Source organism: Rosa chinensis, chromosome 5, assembly GCF_002994745.2.
Source record: "Rosa chinensis cultivar Old Blush chromosome 5, RchiOBHm-V2, whole genome shotgun sequence".
Lineage (NCBI taxonomy): Eukaryota > Viridiplantae > Streptophyta > Magnoliopsida > Rosales > Rosaceae > Rosa > Rosa chinensis.
The window spans coordinates 34125537-34149641 of NC_037092.1; the positions used below are offsets into that span (position 1 = coordinate 34125537).

At 37.9% G+C, this 24105-nt stretch overlaps 2 protein-coding genes and 1 pseudogene across 12 annotated transcripts; 1 reads left to right on the plus strand and 2 right to left on the minus strand.

Moving 5' to 3' along the window:
• Positions 1 to 7805: 7805 nt before the first annotated feature.
• LOC112165470 (protein FAR1-RELATED SEQUENCE 5) lies at positions 7806 to 13317 on the plus strand. 10 transcript variants are annotated; one of them, XM_040506472.1, is made up of 7 exons: positions 7806 to 7909; positions 9121 to 9177; positions 9288 to 9409; positions 9708 to 12089; positions 12355 to 12467; positions 12719 to 12854; positions 13050 to 13317. In XM_040506472.1, exon 4 carries the CDS (start codon positions 9715 to 9717, stop codon positions 12037 to 12039), a length of 2325 nt encoding a protein of 774 aa, XP_040362406.1. In that variant the 5' UTR covers positions 7806 to 7909; positions 9121 to 9177; positions 9288 to 9409; positions 9708 to 9714; the 3' UTR covers positions 12040 to 12089; positions 12355 to 12467; positions 12719 to 12854; positions 13050 to 13317. The 10 variants fall into 10 exon arrangements, with proteins under 10 accessions (XP_040362406.1, XP_040362407.1, XP_040362410.1 ...); XM_040506473.1 differs by having other exon boundaries at positions 12736 to 12854; XM_040506476.1 differs by having other exon boundaries at positions 12381 to 12467.
• Positions 13318 to 15791: 2474 nt separating this feature from the next.
• LOC112203684 lies at positions 15792 to 17112 on the minus strand (annotated as a pseudogene).
• Positions 17113 to 21000: 3888 nt separating this feature from the next.
• LOC112165707 lies at positions 21001 to 23854 on the minus strand. 2 transcript variants are annotated; one of them, XM_024302319.2, is made up of 6 exons: positions 23155 to 23854; positions 22582 to 22645; positions 22101 to 22474; positions 21915 to 22004; positions 21675 to 21764; positions 21001 to 21582 (listed from the first exon to the last, which is right to left on the minus strand). In XM_024302319.2, the coding sequence occupies exons 1-6, from the start codon at positions 23206 to 23208 to the stop codon at positions 21205 to 21207; spliced, it is 1050 nt and encodes a 349-aa protein (XP_024158087.1). In that variant the 5' UTR covers positions 23209 to 23854; the 3' UTR covers positions 21001 to 21204. The 2 variants fall into 2 exon arrangements, with proteins under 2 accessions (XP_024158087.1, XP_024158086.1); XM_024302318.2 differs by having other exon boundaries at positions 21909 to 22004.
• Positions 23855 to 24105: the final 251 nt, after the last annotated feature.

The following is a 24105-nucleotide window of genomic DNA, read 5'->3' on the forward strand; positions in this document are numbered from 1 at the left end:
TTTCAATGGTTCCAAGTTGAGTTATGTAAAGCTCATGACTGTACCTTGAAGTTATTTGGTGAGATTGGAACGATGCGCATATATGAAGTTACCACTCATGGAAAGCATTTCCACCATACAGTAACATTTGACTCAGTTGATAATACTATCTCATGCACTTGTAAGAAGTTTGAGTTTGATAGAATTTTGTGTTCACATGCTTTAAAGATTATCTCGACAAATAATATCAAGACCATTCCTAATCAATACATCTCAAAGAGATGGACAAAGGATATTAGAGATCAAAGAGCAAAGGTGTCTTGTTCAAATGCAAATGATGATGACCAGAAAGCAAAAATAGCAAGGCGTTACAGAGAATTGGCTCGATTACATACTGAACTTGCAACAAGTGCTGCTGAATCTGATGAAGCTTATGAAATTGCTACAGTGGCCCTTCACAAGACATTAGCAGATGTTAAGGCATCTTTAAAGAAAAAGATCAATCAAGAAGCACCTCAAGTTGCCTCACCGATCATCAATAGTGCACCTAAGGTTATTTCTGATGATTTTGATGATCATAAGGTCAGAGGAATCAAGGTTAAATAAAGAATTGTTAGTAAGGAGGAATCTGTTAGACCAAACAATGCTCTGGAAAAGCTCTTAGGAAAGAAAAGGCATAAGAAAGAGGTAGACACTTCATCGAGACACCAAAGAGAACCAGAATTAGATCATTCCAATGTGAACTCCACGTGTATTCCTTCTACACAAGTTCAACTCTATTCAACACAATAAATGGAACTGCAAACACATCCTTCACTTGTTAATTCCACAAGTGCTCCTGCTTCACAAAATCAGTTGAATGAAAAGGTATGGAATTCTTTCTTAATTTTTTTTTTTAGCTTCACTGTTGAAGACTTGTTTTTATTTTTTATTTTTTATGATTTACTTATTCATTCACCTTACTGAATTGCAAGGAGGCCAATGTTACAAAGTCTGGTATGGACATATGCAGTAAAAATAGATGTTTATTAGCTGCCATCACACTTTCTTCAGGTAGTAGAAATTTTTTATTATTCTAAAAGTTCTATCCATTTGTAATTGCTTAGAGTTATTCGTGTGTTGATCTAAAAATATGTGCACTAGAATCCTATTTCTACCATGCATGCTACAATGGAGCAGAAGCAAAATATGTTACATGGAGCTCAATTTTCTGAGGTAACATTCTTTAGTTATATTGTTGTCTGGTTGCTGGAGCTATGCATCATAGTAACATTTTTGCTTCACCATCCTTAAATACACCAGGTTCTTCATATCAATAATTCAACTCACAAGCCAAATGATTTGCCTTCACAAATGCAATTCACACCACCATTTCAATATGTCCAGGTTTCTTCAAGTGTCTCTAAATGTTTCTATTTTTACTAATACGTTTCTGGCATGCTTGATTAATGCTTATTACTTTTATTATATGTTTGTTTGTGGGACTCTAAATATACCCACATAATTTAGGAGGTTTCAATGTTGTAATAAATCATCCCCAAGGTTATGTAACGAAATATCAGCAAGGTTCTATGACGAATTATCAACAAGGTTCCACCTATAAGTTTGACTCGTTCAGGTACTCATATATTGAAATAGTTAGTGTGTTTACTGTATTGATTCCATGAAATTTCATATAACTACATTGTGTGAGTGCAAGCACAATTTCTATTGAAGAAGGATTAGATTTGCTTTACACAAACTCTCAAGTGCCAAGATGAATCATGAAATCAAAGAGCATGATGATCAATGATGAAAGTTAAAGTTTTCTATATTGTTTTGACAGTTCAAAAATGCTATGTAGAGACATAATATGAACCTTTCTATTATTATTTGGTTTCTTTTTTTTTGTGATACATCTTCAATGATGTTAAATTATTTAATCAAATTAAATGGTTGTCGTTCTGTTAGACTCTTCTTCTCTTTTTTGGTCAAATTAATTTGTTTTGGCATTTGAGGGCTTGCATGTTCTTTTTGCCCATACCAGCAAAGTATCTCCAACTCATCTCCGACTATATATTGTCTCTGAAGTAAATTGAGTTTTCTCAACAATCTGAAGAGTTAGGGGAGGACAACGACATTGAATGATTTCCACCACAAAACAAAACCCGATCATGCAAGCATTTCACTTTCTCTCATACTTTACTATTGGCATTTAGTAAATATACGTCTGGTATTCACTGTATTTTTTGTAAATATAAATTTATCTTTTTAATTTAGAGATGTTGGGTTAGGGTTGAGTTAGAGTTTAACCGGGTTAGTAGGTTGGTAAGAGATGGTTAGGCTGAGTAGGCAACAAATGCCAAGTGTCAAAATTTTATAGGAAGACAGGGAAGGGGATAGGGAAATGGAGACAGAAGATTTGAAGCCGCTTCAAAGAAGGCTTCATTAATGATGTATCAGGTTTGCTAAACTTTTATGAAACATCACATGTTGGGCTTTATGGAGAAGATTTATTAGACGAGACTCTTGTACGTATTCACTACAACTCACCTTGAATTGGTAACCACGCACATAAATTCTCTGCTGCCTACACAAATAATTCTTTCTTTTTAAACTTGTTATCCCTATTAATTAGTGCAAAAGCAAGTATATATAAATTGTAATGGTGATAAATTTATGTCATCATCCATGGTATAACTAATTCTCATGACATGAAAAAATTATTTTAGTTTCACAATATTAACTTTCGATTATAATATAATATGAGGACTCGTTTGGTTAGAGATTTTCATTTTGATTTAAATTTAAAATTTGAAGATTTTATATACATGAATTTCAGATCTAAGAATAAGTTTCTTTGTTTGGATATTGTACTTGATGAATAGATTTGAATCAAGGATTTTCTTCTTTATTTAGCTTTTGTTTTTCTTGAATCACACCAACAAGTCATTGATTTCCCAAATTGATCCACCACACTTTTGTTGCCAATGGTACGAAGCAGGTAATGTATGAATGGCAAAGCCATATTTGGTCTTGTTGCTGACCATTAAGTCAATTTCATGTCTATGATTTCATATGCAAATTTTCAAAGCTGCATATGATCACACATGTCATAGCTTCAAATCAATTAACACAGATTGCACCACCCATCAATTATAATCCAAGTAATACATCAACACGTACCAATTAAACTAGCCACACACTAACAATGTAAGCAGCATACATTAATATCAAACAACCAAATAAAATTATAATTTCACTATAATGCCTCAAGGGAACTCACCAAATCAAGGATTGATATTTTGGATACACAACTCATCTGCTCATGAAGCACGGCCTGAGTCGACGCCAACTTGGCAGAAGGTAGTATCTGGAGATCAACAGGAGTGATAGAGGTTGGTGATTGCCCTAATTCTCCTCCTCTCAACGAATGAGGGTAATGGATAATAAATTTGGGAGAACTCAATTTCACTTACATCAATTCAAAGCAAATTGGATTTGCAAATGTGAGAGCATGCATGTGTGGATAAATGCATCATATATGCAATATACATGTAGATAACTGCATGAGGATTATATGAACAAAAAATTCCCAGAAATTGTTTCAAAAGAAATTTGTTTGAACATCAATAACATGTACTCATCTAAGTATAGATCGCTATGATACCAATTATTAGAATTACACTGTTCTAGTGCTATAAATCTATCTCAGCATGAGCACATGTAAACAATGATTTCTATGTAAATATATGTAGGAGTGCAGCAGTGATCGTAATTAGCATTTAGGATTGAAACATCATGCATATCCTATGTATGCATATTGTATAAACTGTATGATATGTAAAGCAATATAAATGAAATCACTGCATCATCTGATTGTGTATTTAGGCTTGGAATTAAAGACACTATATCAATCCTGTATCTGCAGAATATATAAATACCAGAATATAAACATAACAAACTTACATGACACACTTGAGTTTTCCATCTTAGTCTTCTCCTAATTTCACCTCCAGCATACTCTTAGTGATGAGACTAATTAATGAGAATAATTTGTGCATCATAAGGGACCAAAATATCTGATATATATATATATATATAAATATATTCTCTATATATATATATATATATATATATATATAGAGAGAGAGAGAGAGAGAGAGAGAGAGGACGTTTGTGAAGTAAGAAAAGTGTGGATCAAATGCATGTCATCCGTTGGTTGGTCGTTAAAATTTCAACGGAGTCAACTTGATTTTCAAAGCTTTTATGTGGGTCCCACCCATATCATATTCTCTATCTCTCTTCCTCTTCCTCTTCTTCTTGAAGGATCCAGAGTGAGGGGACTCGTGCATGGTGGCCGGTTCGATCTCGGTTTTTTCTTGAGACAAAGTGGCAAAAAAAGCAGACTCATCTTAAATTTCAGTCCTTCCAACCAGCGATTAAGTTTCCATGGTCGCATCTCACTGATGAAGCTCGACATAGAAGATCTTTTTCTTTTTTCTTTTTTCTTTTCTTCTGGATTGGTAGTTTGGTGCTCATCTCCTCTAGACTTCTCTCCTAATCTCTGTTTCTCAGATACAGCTACTCCCTTTTTGAGTTTTAATCTTCGATCGCAAAATCAAGGATTTTACTTCTCTATTTTATGGGCATCTGTTCCTCCAATAAATGACTTTTCTAATTTTTGATATCAGTTTCTGGGCTCTACTCAATTAATTGGAAATTCATGTTTGGATTTACGTACGTTCCACCCACACCATCTCTTCTAATCTTTAAGTTTGCTTTTACTAACACCGCACAGCCATGGCTTCGCTGGAGTTAGACGCTGGCTCTTTTCGAACCACCGAATCTTTCAATTTTGCCACATGTGCCTCTCTCCTTATCAATTTGTTTAGCACTTGACCGCAATTGACCAACGCTTCTTTTCGATTTATGATGATGTTGTTAAAGCAACAACTCTTGAATCAATTGCCAGCAACCGCAATTCTGAGGCACTTTCTGATAACATTCCATCTGAGCAATCCAAATATGTTTCTCTTTGGGTTGAACCTGCATTGGCTAATTTCTTCACCATTTAATCATATTGCCAAGAATCTTGTTGATTAATTTCACTACAATCCTCTTAAGTCTTTAATTATCACATCCAACTCCTTGTTCCCCTTGTTCCCATCAATCGATTCCATTTCTACAATCCTCTAAACCCAGTCGTCCTAGCACCAAGTCCATCAAAATTTAAGAAAATCAAGAGCACCCATATCAAATTCCTCACTTGATTCAGATCATTCCTATATCAATTTCCAGAACAGGGATTCTATATCTGGTAACGGCGAAGAATTTGATGATGGATGACAGAGTGAGATTTGGCGAAGATATCTGGCTGGTGCTGCAAGAAGATGAAGATGACTAATATCCCATATTGTATACTACTATACTGAGGCCCTACCCATTTCAAGATTTATTCTTTCTAGTTAATCTGTTTATGTTTCTGGATTTAGAGGTTGAATAGACGGAGGAGCATAAGGATCAGGAGTAAGATAGTGTTAGAGATAGAGGAGGAGATGTGGTTGGGACTTGCGTGAAAATAAGGTTGATTGGCTGAATGACACGTTTCGGTCCGCATTTTTTCTTCTTCACGGACGTCCTCTTTGGAACGTTGCTGTATAAATATATATATATATATATATATATATATGTATATATATATCACGTTTCGGTCCGCATTTTTTCTTCTTCATGGACGTCCTCTTTTGAACGTTGTTGTTGTGTGTGTGTGTGTATATATATATATATTTCGGTCCACATTTTTTCTTCTTCACAAACGTCCTCTTTGGAACGTTGCTGTGTGTGTGTGTGTGTATATATATATATATCACGTTTCGGTCCGCATTTTCTTCTTCTTCATGGACGTCCTCTTTGGAACGTTGCTCTGTGTGTGTGTGTGTGTATTGTCAGTTTCTTCCATCAAGAAACTGACAATACATCCCAACTGTTTTTTCAAAAAACCAGATAAACTCTCATAACTATATTTATGAATTTCAAAATTCTAACAGATGTGATAAGTTGGACCATAATGATTTTTTTAAGTCCTTAACTTACACTTGACATTTGAATTCAAAACTAAATCATATATGAATATGAATTGTATATGGGTTCATCAAGTTTTCTTACAAGAGAGAGACAGAGGTAATTTCAGAATTCTTAAGACGGTGTGGATTTTAAATCCAAAATCACCCAAAAATAAAAAAACTAAACAGACAGATTTGGATTTAGGGGCTCCAAATCCAAATCCAAACTCCCAAATCCTTATATCCAAAAAAGCTTTGAGTGAATTTGCTTTATCAATAAAGGTATTTTGGATAAATTGAATTTTGCTGAAGAATTTTTTAGTTTTTGTTTTTAATTTGAATTTTGGTGAACCTTATGACATAAGGAGTAGTTTTACCATTTCGAAATCGAAACTCAGATATGATGATGGTGACCTATACAATAATGCTCTTGATTTTCGGCTAATAAGGCAACATGGATACAATGCTTCATGTGGTACGTAAGCACGTAAGAAATCAATGTATGGTTTTGGCTAACTATATTTTTATTTCTTTATCATCTTATGAGTGGATATATTCAATAAGTTCAAAGATGCAAATGGTAGCTTCAAGGTAGGCTTAATCAATGATGTGTCAGGCATATTAAGCTTTTACGAAGCATCACATCTTAGGCTGCGTGGAGAAGATTTACTGGAAGAGGCTCTTGTATTCACTACCACTCACCTTGAGTTGGTAACAATGCACATAAGCCATCCGCTGGCTGCACAAAAGGAGTTATCTGCAGTGGCGGAGCCAGGATTTAACTTTAAGTGGGGCACTTATAAAATATTAATATTTCATATAAAAAATAAAAAATAAAAATCAAAGTGATTTGTTGTAAATTGTCTAAAGCAATAAGCTAATAAATATATTAAATTTTTATAACTACATTAATTTTTTTGAAAATTAATTCAAAAGTAGAACTAAGTGTTAATAACTTAATATCCAAAAGAATAATATGTATTACATATAAAATATTCAGACACAAACAAAAAAAAAAACCAAAAAATCAACTAGTGAGTTTCAAACTAGACCAAATTGTTGTTGACTAAAACAGAAACCACTGAGCTTGGCCTACCACATGGTAGTTATACAAACCAGTACGTATATGTACCTTGGCTACATACTTCAGAATTTAAAAAAAAGTCAGTGGGTCAAGGGACCCACTAGGCCCCAACGTGGCTCCGCCACTGGTTATATGTCGATAATAAGATGAAGCTTTGTTAAAACTTGCCAAGTTGGATTTCAACCTTGTTCAGTCAGTGCACAAAAGGAGCTAAGTGAGATTACTAAGTCTTTTAATCATACAATATCTAGCTAAAAATAATAAACAATTAGTGGAGTTATGCGCACATGAGCAAATTAACTCTAATAATTGCTTATTAATTTAGATGGTGGAAGGAAACTAGACTTCGCAAGCAAGCTGCCTTTTGTAAGGGTTTGGATCGTGGTGTTATAGTTTTGGATCGTAGTTTACTTTAAAACCTACTCCATATTCAAATAACCTAACTACTAAAGCACAATTAATCAACAATTACATCACTTCACACCTGGCTCTAGACTACTCATCAGTGCACGCAATTGTGGTACGAGACGGACCAAGAGATCCAAGAAAAAAAAAACAAAATGGGAGACCAATTGTGCATCTGCAAAAACAAAAATCAAAAAGCAAAAAAAACAAAACAACCAAACCAGCCCAGATCAAATGAGCCAAAAATCTAGGCCACACAGCCCAGAGGCCCGTTATGTCTGGGACTTCGAGGAGGGAGAAAGAAAAAAAAGAAAAGAAAATAAAAGGATCCGAAGGGACAACGACATAGAAACTAGAAAGAACAGAGAGATTGAGTTGTCTTCTGTAATCCAAGAAGGTAATTCCAGCTTGCTGTTGTGTACTGCTTGATGATTTAACATGGGTTCTGTCCTATATTTCTAAGGAGAAGCCGCAAGTAATATTTCTGCATGTTTTTCTTACTAAGAGGAGAATTTCTGTACTTCATCGTCTATAGTTTTCAATTTTAATTTCTTGGAAAGATTTTGAAGTTGATATGCTGTCAGAATAGTTACCCATAATTTGTATGGGGACTCGGGGCATAATGTTTTTGTGCAAATTTTTAAGAGCTTATGTCTCGAGTACACTGATCAAACTCCTTGCTTTGATTCTTTAAACTAATGTTGTTGATGCTTAGGACCCAATGTGAGTTGCTCCTATATTATGGAAATTGTTGTGTGTATAATGTTTACATGGTTCTGTTTGTTCATTTCGGGTACTTGAAGGTTGTTTCTTCTCACTCACTTAAGTAGTTCACCGAGGGAAATCTGTGAATTTGTTATGATATGATAAGGAACCCGGGCAAATAGCAATTCAATGTGGCTGATTAGGTTTCGGGATTGGGTCAGTACATTTTGAAATGCATAGGATGCCTTGGAAGTGAATTTGTTCTGCATGTCAACTGTGATTGTGTGTTGGATTTTATGTTTGAGATTCAACTAAAATTGTCAGTATTGTCGCTTTAGGGAGTTAAAGTTGAGGGTGGTCTGCGATGTTTCATACACTTGACATTTTAAGCACTCAGTAGAGATTGGCAATTACAGTTATTCGTGTTGTTCGTAATCATTTTGCATGTAAGTCTTGATTTTCTGTTATGGTGGCAGTTTATAATTTCAGTCATTTAGACCATACGGGTTCTGATTTCTTCATTAGGATGAAGATAGCTGAGTAGGTGACCCTCCATTACCTAAGTCGTAGCCTTTGATTTTATTTTGTGTGAAAAAAATCCTTACTCTAGCTGCATAGAGGAAGTCAGAGATTTGGTTATAACACATGGAGTTTTGCATGTTTAACCTGGAATTGCTATAATGATACTGTATTCTTCATTTGTGCAATTACAATTGCATAATTACTTCACTATTTTGTAATATTATTCATTGTCTGTTCCAATTTTCTCCTCATTTCCTTTTCTTGTTGGCCATTAGTATATAAAAAGTTTAACTAAAGGTTCCGAGTGGCAACAACCTCATGTTGAAAATATTACAGCCTCTGTTGTTTTTGGTGTGTTAATATGTTTTATTTGTGCTACAGGGGTGCCTAAATATGTTTGACTCTTTCTTTTGGGTGGGCTTGTGCAGCTTATGTCAGGTACTTGAAGTTAGTATCCACCATTGGCATTACCTTTGTGGCTTCTTCGTTGTTCCACTTCCATTTACTGTTTGATATTCCACAATTGTTTCTTCTGTTCTTCCTCTCAGGTTTAGTGAGAGTAAACAAATGAAGACTTGAGCACTCAAATTAGATCAGTCTGCCGACAGTATCTGTTGTGATGCCTTTAACAGGATTTGGAGAACACAATTTTCACGATTGGAGAAGTGAGGTGAGGACCTATTTCTGTGTCCTTCAAGGGATAGGTGTTGGTCACTAATATAACTATAGCGATTAAGCTAAGTTTACTAGGTATGATATCCATAAGTAGTTTATGTATATTTTGGCACCCATCCATATCTAACAAGGATACTAAGACATTTTCCTTGGTTTAGAAGCCTGTGTTGTAATGCTGAATACAATTGTATTGTTGGACACTTTAATTAGTGTATCAGTTGTATTAGCAAAGTATGTCTAATGAGAGAAACTTATTATGTATTGAGATGCTAACACATGCTTTCCTCTCCCAGGTTTGAGATGGAGGAGAGTGGTTTGCGATATACTGACCGACAATACTACAATTCTGGCATGGACCCAAACGCTGAAGAAGGATCCAGTACCGACAATTCGGATGAGGAGATTGAATACACAAATTTGATGGAAGAGGCAGAAATGCAAGATTGTACACGATACAGAGGGAAGCTGTATAAGGATTTGAAATTAGAGGATTTGAAGGAAGTTGAGTTTAATAGCATCGAGGAAGTGGACAAGTTCTACTCTTACTATTCTCTAGCGAAGGGGTTCAGTGTAAGGAAGCAGAAGCTTGACAAGAACCGTGCGGGACTAGTCATTAGAAGACAGTTGGTTTGCTCGAAGCAAGGGAAGCGAAGAGCCCCAAAAGATACTATTAGTCATCAGCAAGGGTCGAAGGGGAAGCAGGACAATTGTCAGCTAAGTTCAATTGGGAATTGTCAACAGAACTCGACAAATATCAGTGGGCAGAACCCTCACAAAAAGCAGTGCACTGAAACCCGACGAGCAACAAGAGTTAATTGTCCAGCAAGTTTTGTTGTTAGGTTTTGTACCAAAAGGAGGGTGTACTATGCCTCAGAATTCATAACTGAACACAACCATGCTTTGGGTAGACCCGAGCATCGTCAGTTTCGAAGATCACACCTCAGGGACCGCAACCTTGCTCAGCTTAATGCATCAAGGAAAATTGTAGTGAGAACATGCCATGCTTATGAGTTCTTGGTACACCAAGCTGGAGGCTACGAGTTTGTTGGATTATACAACAAACCACAGGGTGAAAGGAAAGAAGTAGTGATGGATGGGGATGCACAGTCTTTGGTAACTTGGATGAATTTCAAGGCAATGCGGGACCCCCATTTTTATTGCATATTCAGTGTTGATAAGGAGGGGAGGCTTGCAAATGTGTTTTGGCGAGATGGGCAGTCGTTAACCGATTACAATGCTTTTGGTGAGGTTCTGATTTTCGACAGCAGTGAAAAATGCAACATATATGGCAAGCCCTTGGCTGTATTCGTCGGGTGTAATAACCACAGAGCCACAGTCCTTTTTGGTTATGCATTGTTAGTAGATGAAACAAAGGAAACATATGATTGGGTGATTACATGCTTTCTGACCTCCATGCGTGGGAAAAAACCAATTTCGGTGATCACAAATAGTGATGATGCGATATGCGATGTGGTAACGAATTTGATACCAAGGGCTAGACACCGACTTTGTGCATGGCATGTCGGGAAAAATGTGTGTCAGCATTTGAAAGACGTGGATACACAGAGACACTTTTTCCATTTGATTTTTGCTGGACTTACTATTGAGGAATGGGAAATGGCTTGGCAGTACTTTGTGGCAATGAACCGGCTGGAAAACAATGAATGGGTGACTAGTATGTACAATAAACGTGAAAGGTGGGCGGAGGCCTTTTTACGAGACCATTTTTTTGGAGGAATCTGCAGCACCCAACGATGTGACAGGATGCATAGAAATCTTGAAGAAGGTATTGACCGTTATATGAGGCTGTATGAGGTCTTGCCCCGGATGGAGAAAACAATTGAGCGGATAAGAAATCAGGTCCTACAGGATGATTACCAATCACAGAACTATGACCCTGTGTATGGCAGCCACATGCGTTGTTTGCAGGAGGAGATTGGGAAAAGGTTCACCCATGACATCTTTCTCTTAATCAAGGAGCAGATTAATTTTGAGTCCAAGTTTGTTATTGGGCCGAGAAGTGTTCATCCAAAAACTGGTGCATCATTGATTTCGCTGATGCAATATGGAAAGCCTGAGCGGAGGTGGATTGTGTCGTACCAGCCTGATGAAAGCAATCCAACATTAGTGTGTTCTTGCAAACTGTTCGAGTCTGATGGAATTCCCTGTTGTCACATTTTTGCTGTCATGAAATTTGAGATGCTCACAACATTCCCAGAATCGTTGGTGAATAAAAGGTGGACAAAAGAAGCCACTGTTAAGACAGCAATATCGAGTTCCGGTTTGGTTAGTAACATGTCTGTGCAGATTGCACGGTATGGTGAATTGATGGTACAGTGTGCTAAAATCTGCCATATTGCTTCCTATAGTGAGGAGGGGTACAATGAGATCAGAGAAGCTCTGAGCCAGCTGACCATACGATCCCAAAAGTACAGCGGTGAGAGTGAGTTTGAAAATGGTGTCCATAGCCAAAGCCAGCCCATGAATTTGACTCATCACCTCGAAGAAGCCCGGGCATTTGAGTTTTTTGCTGGGTATGAGAAAAGTAAAAATGCCGCTTTGGACTCCCAAATTACTGGACTTCCAGATTTCTTTCAAAACTTCAGGCCCTTTCCCAATGTGTGACCACCTTTGTGTGCATCAGACGCCGAGGACAACTAATCTTTTGATTCCAGGTACGTTTATATGTCCCTTCTGTTTCAATGAAGTTGTTTTGATGGTCGTCCATTGCTGGTGTGCTGGGTTGCATTGTCATATATTTCGGGTTTCCTTGTGCTGCCCAGATGCTCAAGGCTTTTGCACTAGTTTATGCATAGGTGGGAATTTTTTGTTGCCCACATTCATGGAGAATTAGTGGCAGTAACTCCAATATCATTATTATTGAATTGCCTTTTCTATATATGCATAGGCTGCTAGTAATTGTGTCTTTTATTGTTTCAGTGACATGGCCATGAAATTGTGCGCAGATTTGCGGATGGGGCAATGCCATGTTTTTATTAACAATTTTTTGTGGCTACTCCAAATTCAGGTGTACGCTGTCATCCATTTTCCAGGTAATCTTATATGTTGGGATAGCTTAGTACCTAATTTAACTATTTTGATCGCAAATATATTATGTGTTAATTAACTACTTTCCATAATAAGATTGTTACTGATGATTGAGTTATCTTTGTTGTTTGTCATATAACCAAATGCATAGTTAATCAGTGTTAAAAAAAAAGCATAGTTAACCTGATGCAATTAAAACCTTTGTCATAAAGCCCATTATGAAAAGATTCTGATATCAATAAGAAATTATACTTAGAACTTTGATGTAGCCAGGCTTGACACAAACCAATGGTCACAGTATGTGAAAATGCAGTCAGCCATGATTGTTGCTCCTTAAATTGTATTTGACTCCAGCTACACTGTCTGACTAAGAGCAGTTAAAATTTTACATGGTAAGATGGACACTTTTTCCAATCTTTGGTGCAAAACTAGTTTTTTGGTCTATATTTTGTTTCCTGTACCTGTGAAGATTCAGAACTCAGCTGTTACTCCAGTAAACGCATATGCTGCGACTTATCAAACATTTTTACACTGATTTGTTTTACATTATAGAACCTCACGCCAATTTATCTGACTATATTCATCAGTCTGCATTTTCAGGGGACAGGAAATAGTTTGGCCACCTCCACATCATGCCGAAAACAAGCTTCACTTTAGAACATGGAATTGAATTGGTTGTTGTACTTGTTGAGTGATAACTTGGTTGGCAGAACAGTCTACATGGCAGAATTTATCATATATTTTGGACTCTGTAACCTTCCTGTGCTGTTTTTACTTTCTTATTGTGTAAGATAACAGAGAAATGTTAGTTCTCCTTTTCGCTGGTATATATGTCGGTTCACATTCCTACTTCAAGCTGTTCAAGGTTGTTCTATTCCTTCTTGGGAAATTACCTAAACTAGGCTCAGTTCATGATCGATGAACAAACATACGAAAAGTTTAACAATAGGGACCATGTTGAACTTCGTTTACAAATTCCTGCATTTTTCCGCAGTGAGTTCGTAGTAAAATTTACCGTGACACCTCATCCATCTTCCATCAGAGCGTGACCCCAGGCTTCATAATTTCGCCTTAACCGATAATAGGAAATTCTTACCCAGTAGCGGATAATCGGTGGTGAAAAGAAGGAAAACAGAACATATAAACAAGGGAAAATTGTTCATGTCATTCTTCTGCAGCAGCATGGTTCGGTCGCAGAATTTTGCTGCTGGATTGCTTTGTCGTTTCCTCTAGTTCATTCTTGGAGTATGGCTTTTCCAACTCTGGATGGAAACGGTTATTTGACTGTGGGTAAATTTGGTAGGTTAAGCTGAGTATTTTTTTTTTTTGTAGAAAAATGTTACGATTCCCGGGATAGTAGCCATGGAACGACATCGCAGAGGCAAGGAATTAAGAGAAAGCTAAAGAAACTTAGAAGATAAAGACTAATTTTTCATTGTTGCCTCTCACTATGATTACAAATGGTTATATAGAGCAGTAGCAAGACATGTGCAGTGTGCAGCACCCTACCAACAAAACGACGTCACTTGACTAATTAAAACGGTGCGTATCCACTCTAACAATATAACTCCTACTCAAACCTGGGAACCAATACTTAGATTCATAACAATTCATCCCCCTTTAAACAAACTTGTCCTCAAGTTTCACATTCTGAAACACAATCTGGGCACCGCTGCAAGATGTCATCTGAAACCCACAACCATTGGCAGTGTCTACAACAATAGGTCCTGAACATGTGATCACACAGAGAGTAACCCCAAAGCCAAGAAAAACGTATATGTACCTAGGTGTTGTTGGATAATCAAAGTCTTCAAATGGCAAGTAATCCATGCTCTTGTGCCAGGCTCTAATCAACCGCAAGGAGTACAAAATCATGATTATAGCTTGATCAAGAAAGCCTGAAAATATTGGAGGAGAATCAGCATTAATGGAGCCATCCATAGTTTCCTGAATTTTGCATGTTCCATCAGCTAATGTTGTTTTCTTGACCAAAGGAGGTAGCTGCAAATGAACAAACATATTCCAAAGCAATGGAATAGTAGATTCCTTGTCCCCATCAGTAATATCATCTTCCACAATCATCATTCCATCATCATGTAAAACAACACCAGCCCTCACATCTTCATCATTTACAGTAAGTCCACCAACTTCTTCATTGTCTTGTATACTAGGTGCAAAGACTAGTGGAATACCATTTCCTACATCCTCTTGTCTGAATTCTTTTAGAGTTGCAGCTTGAAAAAAGTACCAACCCCATTTGTGCACATTCTCTATACCTCTTTTCTCAAGAAAAACTGTGCAGTGCTCAAGACAAATGTTCGCTGCTCTGGTAATTTGGACAATTTGTGTGACTCTGAGTAGAAGAAATGCTCTAGCTCTGTTAATTATCAGCAAGCCTAGTGTATGTGTATCATCACTTAAACTGCAAAAATTATGTGCTTTCCCATGTCCAAGTCTGCACATTTTCTTACCAAGTCCAGCAGGTTTGCATGTAAAATATATCACTTCTAAATTCTTCTCCCATAGCAAACCCGCTAACATAAGATGAGAGCAACTGAAGCAAATTCTGATAATTGAAATTGAATCCCAACTTCTGCATTGTATAAGGTGCATCCAAGGCAGACATAACATATCCCAAGCACTTCTTATCTAGCTTCATATGGTTTTCAAGAAAATTCATATGCAGCTCAATGACGTCTACAGACAACCACATTGCTTCGAATGGATACTCACCAATTTCAAGGCCTTGTTTCTTCGAGTTCAATAACATCAACTCATTCCTAGAGAGAACCATCATAATTCTAAGGATAAACTGTGCATCTTCTCGCAATATGTCAGCCAAAAGCAGTTGTAATGAATGGACAACTACTATAGGTGATAAGAGAAACAGTTTCCTCACAAGTGCATGGAATGGAGTATAAAAAGTGGAAGAGCATGTTGCCATAAAAAGCTCATCCTTATGAATATGTCCCACCATGTATTGAAAAAACTTGTGCATATTAATCACAAAGCACCAACAATTATATCTTGGACGAAGTGGATCAAAATAGTACCTCTAAAAAGATAACTTTAAATTGCTTTTGAGAAAGTCAATAACTTCATCAACAACAAACCTCCTTGGGTGGCAGGTAGCTTTAGTTTGGCAAAGGAAATGAAGTACAGCCACATCAAATAGATAGGGTTTACCTCTAGTAACATCTGTGAGAAACATTGTAGCCACAGGGAGAGAGAGTGCATGGACAGAATAGGTCATGAGTAAATAGTCTAGTGCATGAACAAGGCAAACTCAGTAATGAATAAAATTGAGCATTGCAGACCTGAAATCAACACTATCCAATGAAGAATCTAGACGAGAAAAATACCGCAATATTATAGAAGCTTCCACAAACATAGAACAGTGCTGATAAAACGTATAAGCCAAAATTATATGTAGTGCACAAAGCTTGGGCTACAGTCGTGAGAGATTCCGCAAGCACATCAAGAGAGAGTGGAGTGGCTTTTGTAGCCAATTTGTGCAGGGCCAATGAACCATCATGTTGCTGCTTCGGACTTTTGGACTCAAGAAGCCCCAACAACAGCTTCATTCCTTTGTGTTCAATGAAAATGACATGCGGATCACCAAGCTTACAAAGATGAGCAAAAGCCAAAGCCACTCGACTTTGAACAGCCTTATCAATAACCCGCATCAGATATAATAGATTGTTCGATATTCGTCCAGAAATCTTCCCCTCTAATCATTGCAATGTCTTTTCAACACAATCCTTAGTTCGCTGAACAAGGAATTCTCCATCTTCAAAATTCTGAACAATTCAAATGTAATAAGAGCTACAATGTTGTCCTCCTTATCTGCAAGACCATATAGAGCAAATGCAACATTGTTTTGCAGAGATTCATTTTTCGAATTAAGTAACTTGACTAGAGGCACTATGCGACCATAATGAGCAATGCCAGCTTGGTTATTTGTGTCTAGTGCCAACCTCCCAATTGCAAAGGCCAACATCACCCTGACTTGTGAATCAGGTGACTCGAGCATCTTAATTGATGGTTGTACTCACTCTTTTGAACAATGTGTGCCTGGTAATCTAAATCAGCAGTAACTAACTGACCAAGTAATAGAGCAGTTTCTCTTTGGCTTTCCAAACAAGGTGAACTCAGTAAACCAATAACAGGTTGTAAAGCACCAGCCAGGAGCATAAGTTTCTCGATGCTCAGGGAAAATTGAGGCAGCTTGAGCTGAGCCACTTGAGGCAAAACTGCATCCCTTTGAATTTTCTCAAGCCAAGCAGCAAGAGGCAAACTCATTTGCCAGTAAGCAGAATTTGTTAGCCCACACCCTAAATTGAACAAAAGACTATAGTCCAGTATACTGAATGCACTATCATGCTCCTCCCAGACACCTTGTGAAAGACGGTAACTTACAGCTTTGGAAAGATGATTGTAATGCTCCCTATGTTTAGAAAGCAAAGTAGAGACTGCTCTCCAAAAGTCACAATTATCAAATAGAGAAGCAAATACCTCCATTGGCCTCAAGCTCATAAAATACGCTCCTCCAATTTGAGGTGGAGACTGGCGATAAGTGGTGCCGTCAGGCTCGTTGTTGGCGACAAGCGCATCCACTAGGATTGGAGCGGGCTCGTCGTTCTCATCCATAGTGTCCTCGTCGGTCAAGTCCTGGAGCAACTAAACGGCGGTCAAGTTCTCATCCAAGACCACGAGGTCGACGTCGTCGCGTTAGCGTTCTGCATCACGATTCTGGCCCAGTGAGGCGAGGCTGACCTCCTCAGCCACGGTGACGGAGAGAGGCTGGCGAAGCTTCTCGAGCTCGTCCATGATGGTGGGGACGGCGGGCTTGGAGTTGAGCACCTCATTTTGCTCTGGAATATTGAAAATTGGCGTCGGTGATGAGGAAGAGCCAAACAGGGACTGAGATGGGGTTGAGCTGAACATAGGCTGTGATAGAGTTGAGCCGAAGGCAGGTGATGAAGCTGTTGTGGTGGTTGTTGGTGTAGTGGGAGATCCGACTACGAATGATGGGGTAAAAAGGTGGGGACTGATGGTGACTGAAATGTTGGAATCGATGGATTCATGGCATACTCAGGCTGAAATGAGCGAAAATCCGGGTAGGCTGGTTCGACCACAGACTGAGCTTGTGAGCAAATAGGGTGGCGGGCGGACACATATGTTGGGTTGGGAAAAGAAAATTGGTGAGGAAAAACATACCCATTGATGATTGTTTGGGAAGGTGGTGGTGGAGGTGGGTAACTTGGTTGGAATGGAAATTGAGAAGGTGGGTAGCTAGGGCTACCATGAGGGTGAGAAGAATGCGTGCTGTAACAAGCGCGGGAGATCCCACCACCGTACACCGCCGGACTCACCGGAAACAGGCCCAGTTGATGGCTTTGATACCAGTTGTTACGATCCCCGGGATCGTAGCCATGGAATGACATCGCAGAGGCAAGGAATTAAGAGAAAGCTAAAGAAACTAAGAAGATAAAGACTGATTTTTCATTGATGCCTCTCACTATGATTACACGTGCAGTGTGCAGCACCCTACCAACAAAACGACGTCACTTGACTAATTAAAACGGTGCGTATCCACTCTAACAATATAACTCCTACTCAAACCTGGGAACCAATACTTAGATTCATAACAATAAATTATGCTGATTCTTATTTACTTGGCACAACGCCACAAAGTGCATGTGAATTGTATATTTGTTAGATGTTCAGTTTTTGACATGCAATGTGTGAAAACAGTCACCAGTAATGAGACTGGGCGCACGTTTCACCATCTTGGCCATGGAATTTCGAAGTGAAGACGTAGATTGTAACCTTTATTGGTGGGGCACGCGCCTGATCAAGATGTCAATTTCCTGAACTCGGATTGAACCCGAACCAAAATTTTGAGGTCGGATTCTCGGGTTTTGGGTCCCGTTTCATTGATTTCATCGTCTTTAAATAGATATTTGTCGACAATCTCCGATCAATCCGATTTGAACCAGAAACCATAGTCTTTCATGAAGTTGTGACCCCCGATCGAATAGAGAAACCTCGATCTATCACAAAATGATATGAGCATTTTAATGCGACGTTTTAACTGCTATTTCCCTACATTTCCTGCGTTATTTCCTTAAAGAAACCCTGTTTAGGAAAGTTTCCATTCTTCGATTGGGAAAGTTCCTAATCGTAGAAAGTTTCTGTTTTGTAGTTTCTATTTTTCATTTTTAGAAAGTTTCCCATTTTAGTTTAGGAAAGTTTCCTTTTCTTATTTTAAAGTTTCTATTTTCAGGTCCTTGGAATAAATGAGCTGAAATGAGCTCATAAATGGAAAGAGGAGCTAGCCAACGTTTTGGAGGGAGACAAGATGAAATACAAAGGGTTGCATAAATGAGCAAGAAATGAAAAAAAGAAGCTTTCCTGTTTCAACCAGGAAATCCTGTCCAGAAGAGGAAACCCTGCCAAAACGAGACTCTTGAGTCAACCAAGAATGGAATTCGAAATGATGAAGTGTTATGGTGTGAGAGAAGCTTCTTGAAGACCTTAGAAGATGACATGGCAAGGAGGTGACGCAAGATGGCCCAAGAATTCTCTTGATTAAATTGGATTTTCGGCAATTGGACAAAAGCCCATGAAATTAGGGTTTTGTGACGCAAAGTAGTATGTGTTGAGTTGTTTGCCGTGAAATCCTATGAGGAAGAGAGAGAGTTTGCGTGAAAATAAAGAGAAGAATAAAAGATTATGCCAAGAGATTTTCTAGGGAGATTTTTAAGGAAGGAAATATTCTTGGAGGAGTAAATTTTGTGTGATTGCCGTGGAAAGAGAGAGAGAAAGGAGGAAGCCAACGTGAAAATCAGAAAATATCAAGGAGATTGACGTTGGAGAATTTCAAGGGAGATTTTTAAGGAAAGAAGATATGTGTGCACCAAGAAAAGGGTCAAAACGTGTCTAGATGCATCCCTAAATTCTCTAAAGGAATTTTGGCCGAAATAAAAGAGAAAAAAAATCAGAAAATCTTCATGGAATTTCGGCAACCATATACTAGGGAATTAATTTGGAGTTTTGTGATTGGTTGAACAACAAAGAAGGGCTTACTTGGCATCATACCATTGGTTGAAGTGATGTGGAATTTTATTATAATTTCGTGGAAAACAATAGAAGAATCAAGAAGCTAGGGCAACACTCTTGCCGTCCCATATATATACCACCCTATTCTTGACGTCAAGGAGTTCCACACTTTACAATTCAGAAAATTACTCTCTCATAAACGTCTAGCCTCTCCTTCTCTCTCCATCCTCCAGTGCATCCCACGGATTTCAAGCAAGGCCAAAGAAGAGAAGAAGGAACCGTGAGCATTCACCATCCATCACCATCCTTGAAGCTTGCTTTCGAGATTTAAGGAACCAACAACGTCAATCATCCATCCTCATCTTCCATCCACGGTGTAATTCGACCTCTTCTTTGTAACCTTGTTTTGATTTTCGTTGGTTATGTTCTAGTTGACATTAATGTTTGAACAAAGTTGTTAATTCTGAAATTTATATAATTGAATGAGATTTTCAATTCCTATATTGTGATTCTTAGTTGCTTTTGTGAGATTGTTTAATTAAATTTGCTTAATTGATATCTCTTGTATGTTAATCTTATGTGGTTCGAAACACTTAGGGTTTTTGTATGATTGGTGCTAGATTTAAGAACATGATTCAACTTATTGTTTTGTGAACTTGAATCAAAAGTAGTAAAAGTTTTGGACAAAAACTGAATTTAATTGAAAAGGATTGCAATTAGATGGACTTTTTCATACTAAATTGTACACTCGAGTTGATAGCTTTTCTATGTGTTCTTCATGCGTCTAACATGCTATGATTGCCTAGCTTTCTAGAACTTGATTACATGTTTGACATGATTAATCTTTGTGCTTTCACTTAGGTTAATTAGCATTGGAAAGTAAAATATGGGAAATTATTTTCTTTGAATATTTCACATGATCAACTTCTTTCTCATGACTTAGATGAACAATATTAGGGTTGAATCGAATTTGATTATGACTTTAGTTTTGATCTTTGTTTCTCTCATTTCATTCTTGTAATTATGTTTTTGTGTTTTATTTATTTTCTTTACTTAGTTAATTTTCGGAACCCTAAATTTAAACCCCCCTTAATTTCGTAAATATGTTCATACTTTGTTTTATTTTTGTAAATAATTTACTTTGTACTTATTTTAATTCTTTATTTGTCCTACAATGACATGTGTACTCTCAATCCCTGGAATAGAACGATCCCTATTTACTGCTTACTAACGATGGCATTTTCAGGTTTAAATTATATGCTTGCTAAGAGCGTATCACAAAACTGACCAAAAACAATAGAAAACTAGTGTAATAATTCTCTAGCCACATATTTCCTTTTTTTTTTTTTTTTTTGAAAGGGGTTTGGAACCCAGCCTAACTGGGAGGCTCAGCCCCACGCCCGTTATTATTATTAATATGAGAAGGATGATTGTACAGCGAGGGGGACATATTACCTACACCTCGAGTACTAGTACAAGAAATCCCATCTTCTTATGATCTTGTCCCAAAAAGAAATGTAACTACTCTCTCATTCTTTACTTCGTCCTTGTATAAACACTGTACATAGAACCAAGCAGCACTAACCATGTTTCTTGTACCAGTATGAGTAACTAATATAAGCATATTCTACTCTTTCCTAATCAAAACAGAAACCATATTCTACCTACTTCTAACCTCTAATTCCTTCCATTTCTACATTTGAAAGCAAACAAGACGAAGAAAAATAAGAAAGGCACAACGGATACTTTCACAGGATTAGCAGCGTGCCTGCAGAGAAATGAAAACTGCAGGGCCGAGCTAGTGAACTGAATACAGGCGAGAGCTAATCCAAAAACTTCAGGTAAGATATTCCAAAGTATGTTATTCTCAGATGTGCTTTGTTTCCTGGCATTGAGAATGAGGTCCAATATGCAAACCAGTACAGCCACGAAAGACAACAGCATGCCATATAATGCATAGTGAGGCTTCTGTGGGGTGGAAACTTGATCAAAAAATGCTGAAACAGCCTCAAATCCGAAACCAATGGCTGAAAAGATCCAGACCGATGAAGTAACCTACAAAGGGTAAGCCACATAATTACTAAGATCAACCTAAAATTGAAACAAAAACAAGAGGTTCAATTATAGTATTGGTTTTTGATGACTACCCTTGTCCCATGATGTGGCTGGTCAGTGCCAGCATTCGCAACAAGGTAACGTGGAGGCGACCCACTATTGGAACTTGAAACATAAGGGACCTGCAAATATGAGTGATAAGAACTCTACGATTATTCATATATTTGTGAAGTTCAACAAAAAATTAGAAGGCAAATATGTAGCAATATCAGTGAAAAAAAAGTTGCAGTGCAACCATTCATATATGATTTTCAGTTTTGTCCGACCCTTACTGCATGGCCTGGCACGCTATTGCTGGTGACAGCATGATCAGAGCCATCTGTTCGTAAAAATGACCGACTAGGGTTGGAATCATCATGTGCCTGAAACAAGAAATAATTTGTATAAAAAGTTAGGAAAATCCTGCAAGACAAGTATTAAAAAAGAGGATTATTTAGGCTTGTGGGCTAAAACATTACCGGCGCCTGGTGTGTGCCGCCATAGTTGCTGTAATCATGGGAACCAAGGCTATGAGAAAGCAATCTGTTTAGTGCTGAACCATTGTTGTTGTTGACAATATCCGGGACTGTTGGATTGGAAGGAGGGATTACCATGGGTTCATTCCTATCAGTGTCACTTGCAGAAGGCTCTGACTCCGACAGCATGTGAGGGTGCAACGAGCTGACACAACCATGTTTTTCCATAAAACAGCCTTGGAAAAGAGGGTATGCCATATTGACATCCAAAGGGACAGCACACTGGTGACAGTAATACCTGCTGCCAACATTATTCGCTTCCTCTGTTGTCTCTGTCTGTTCCTTGTCCTGACTGTCTAGATTTAAACCATCTATTCCTGCAACACAAACACAACAATGAACAAAAATCATATATAAGATTAACTCCACAAAATAAAGGAGAAAGATTGCTCCCTTATGTTTATCTCAGTTCAAAGCATCTCACCTTTCCTAAATTGCCATGCAGCATATAAGGTCAAGATTGCAAAGTGGACGGTGCGGAACAATTCCTACAAAATTCAAGATTTGGAAAATGTAAGCTCCATAACTCAACACAAACATATATAATTTTCTCACTAAAGTTACACACATGTTGGTATATATATTATGCATACTCAAACAACTACATTACCTTAGGATATAAGTTCAGAGCTTAACATCAATGTTCATTTGTAACAACTAACAGCCTGAACTTTTGCGCTTTATGTAGGAGAGGTTATAAGTTGAAAGCATATAATCAAACCGAGAAGCAGCATACGAAGCTCCCTATCTCCCTATGGGAAAGCAATATGTCTCCCCCAGAAGAGGTTGGCATATATGTGTGTCCACACCCACACCCACACCCACCCACACCCACACACACACACACACAAACAAACGGAACACAAACTCATATAGCTCTAAGTTATCTATCCTTAATGAACTAAACAATCAACGTTAGAAAGCTTAAAAAACCCATGGATAGTAAAATTAGGACGAGCTAGAGTCGAAAAAAGTGTAAAATGTGACCAAATTCAACCTGGGTTGCCATGGGATGCTCTCCAACCAGTCTTTCACCCAAAACGCTCTCCATTGCAATCAGCCGGATCTTGAAATTTGGAGCTGCAAGCCGTAATTGATATTAGAAACAAGGAGCTCTTCCTCCAGGACACCTCAATCTCTTCTTCCTCCAGAACACACCTTAAATCTCCATCGTCATCATTCTGGGTCTGATTGCAAATCGGGTCAGAGGGAATTGAGTTGGGTTTTCGGGGTTGGATTGAAAAAACTAGGGTTATTGATCGAATTGAAGAAGAAGTTGAATCGTGAAATTGGGCTTTTGTTGTGGAATTGGATTGAATTGAAGCAGTGAGGTGGCTTTTATATATACAAAAACAGAAGAAGAAGGAGAAGAAGAAGAAGAAGAAGGTGATAGAACTTTACACCAAATTTCTAATTGATATTGGATCATGAAGAAGACGATTGTGGAGTTGAAAAAGAAGTGAAGACAAATCATGTTAACAGTACACCAAGTCACTTTCTTAGAGGATTTCGGCTGCTTTCTTGTTGGGAAAGACACAAAAAAAAAAAAACACGTAGCGGTCCAGCCGACTATCATTACCATCGAGTTTCTAATTGTGGATTCCAATCATTGACTCTGTATCATGTCATTCTACTAATTCTGGAAATAAGCTTTTCATTGACTTGTGTTCGTCGCTCTGTGTTGCTACGAAAGTTCGTTCCTGCTCTCCCATCCGATGATCCGAAGCTTCCCCAGACTTTGTCCCAAGCTTTTCATTGACTTGTCGTACCAAATTGCCGTTTGATAATTGGACGACAGTGATTTTTTTTTTTTTGCACGACAGTGATTTCACCAGGCGGGTCCACGGGGCAGACTCATGAAAGGGTTCATTTAATTTCTCTGGCCATGTTCACGTAGTAGGACTTGAAGTGATGGTCCCTTTCACTTAGGAGTGTGCAACTCATGAAC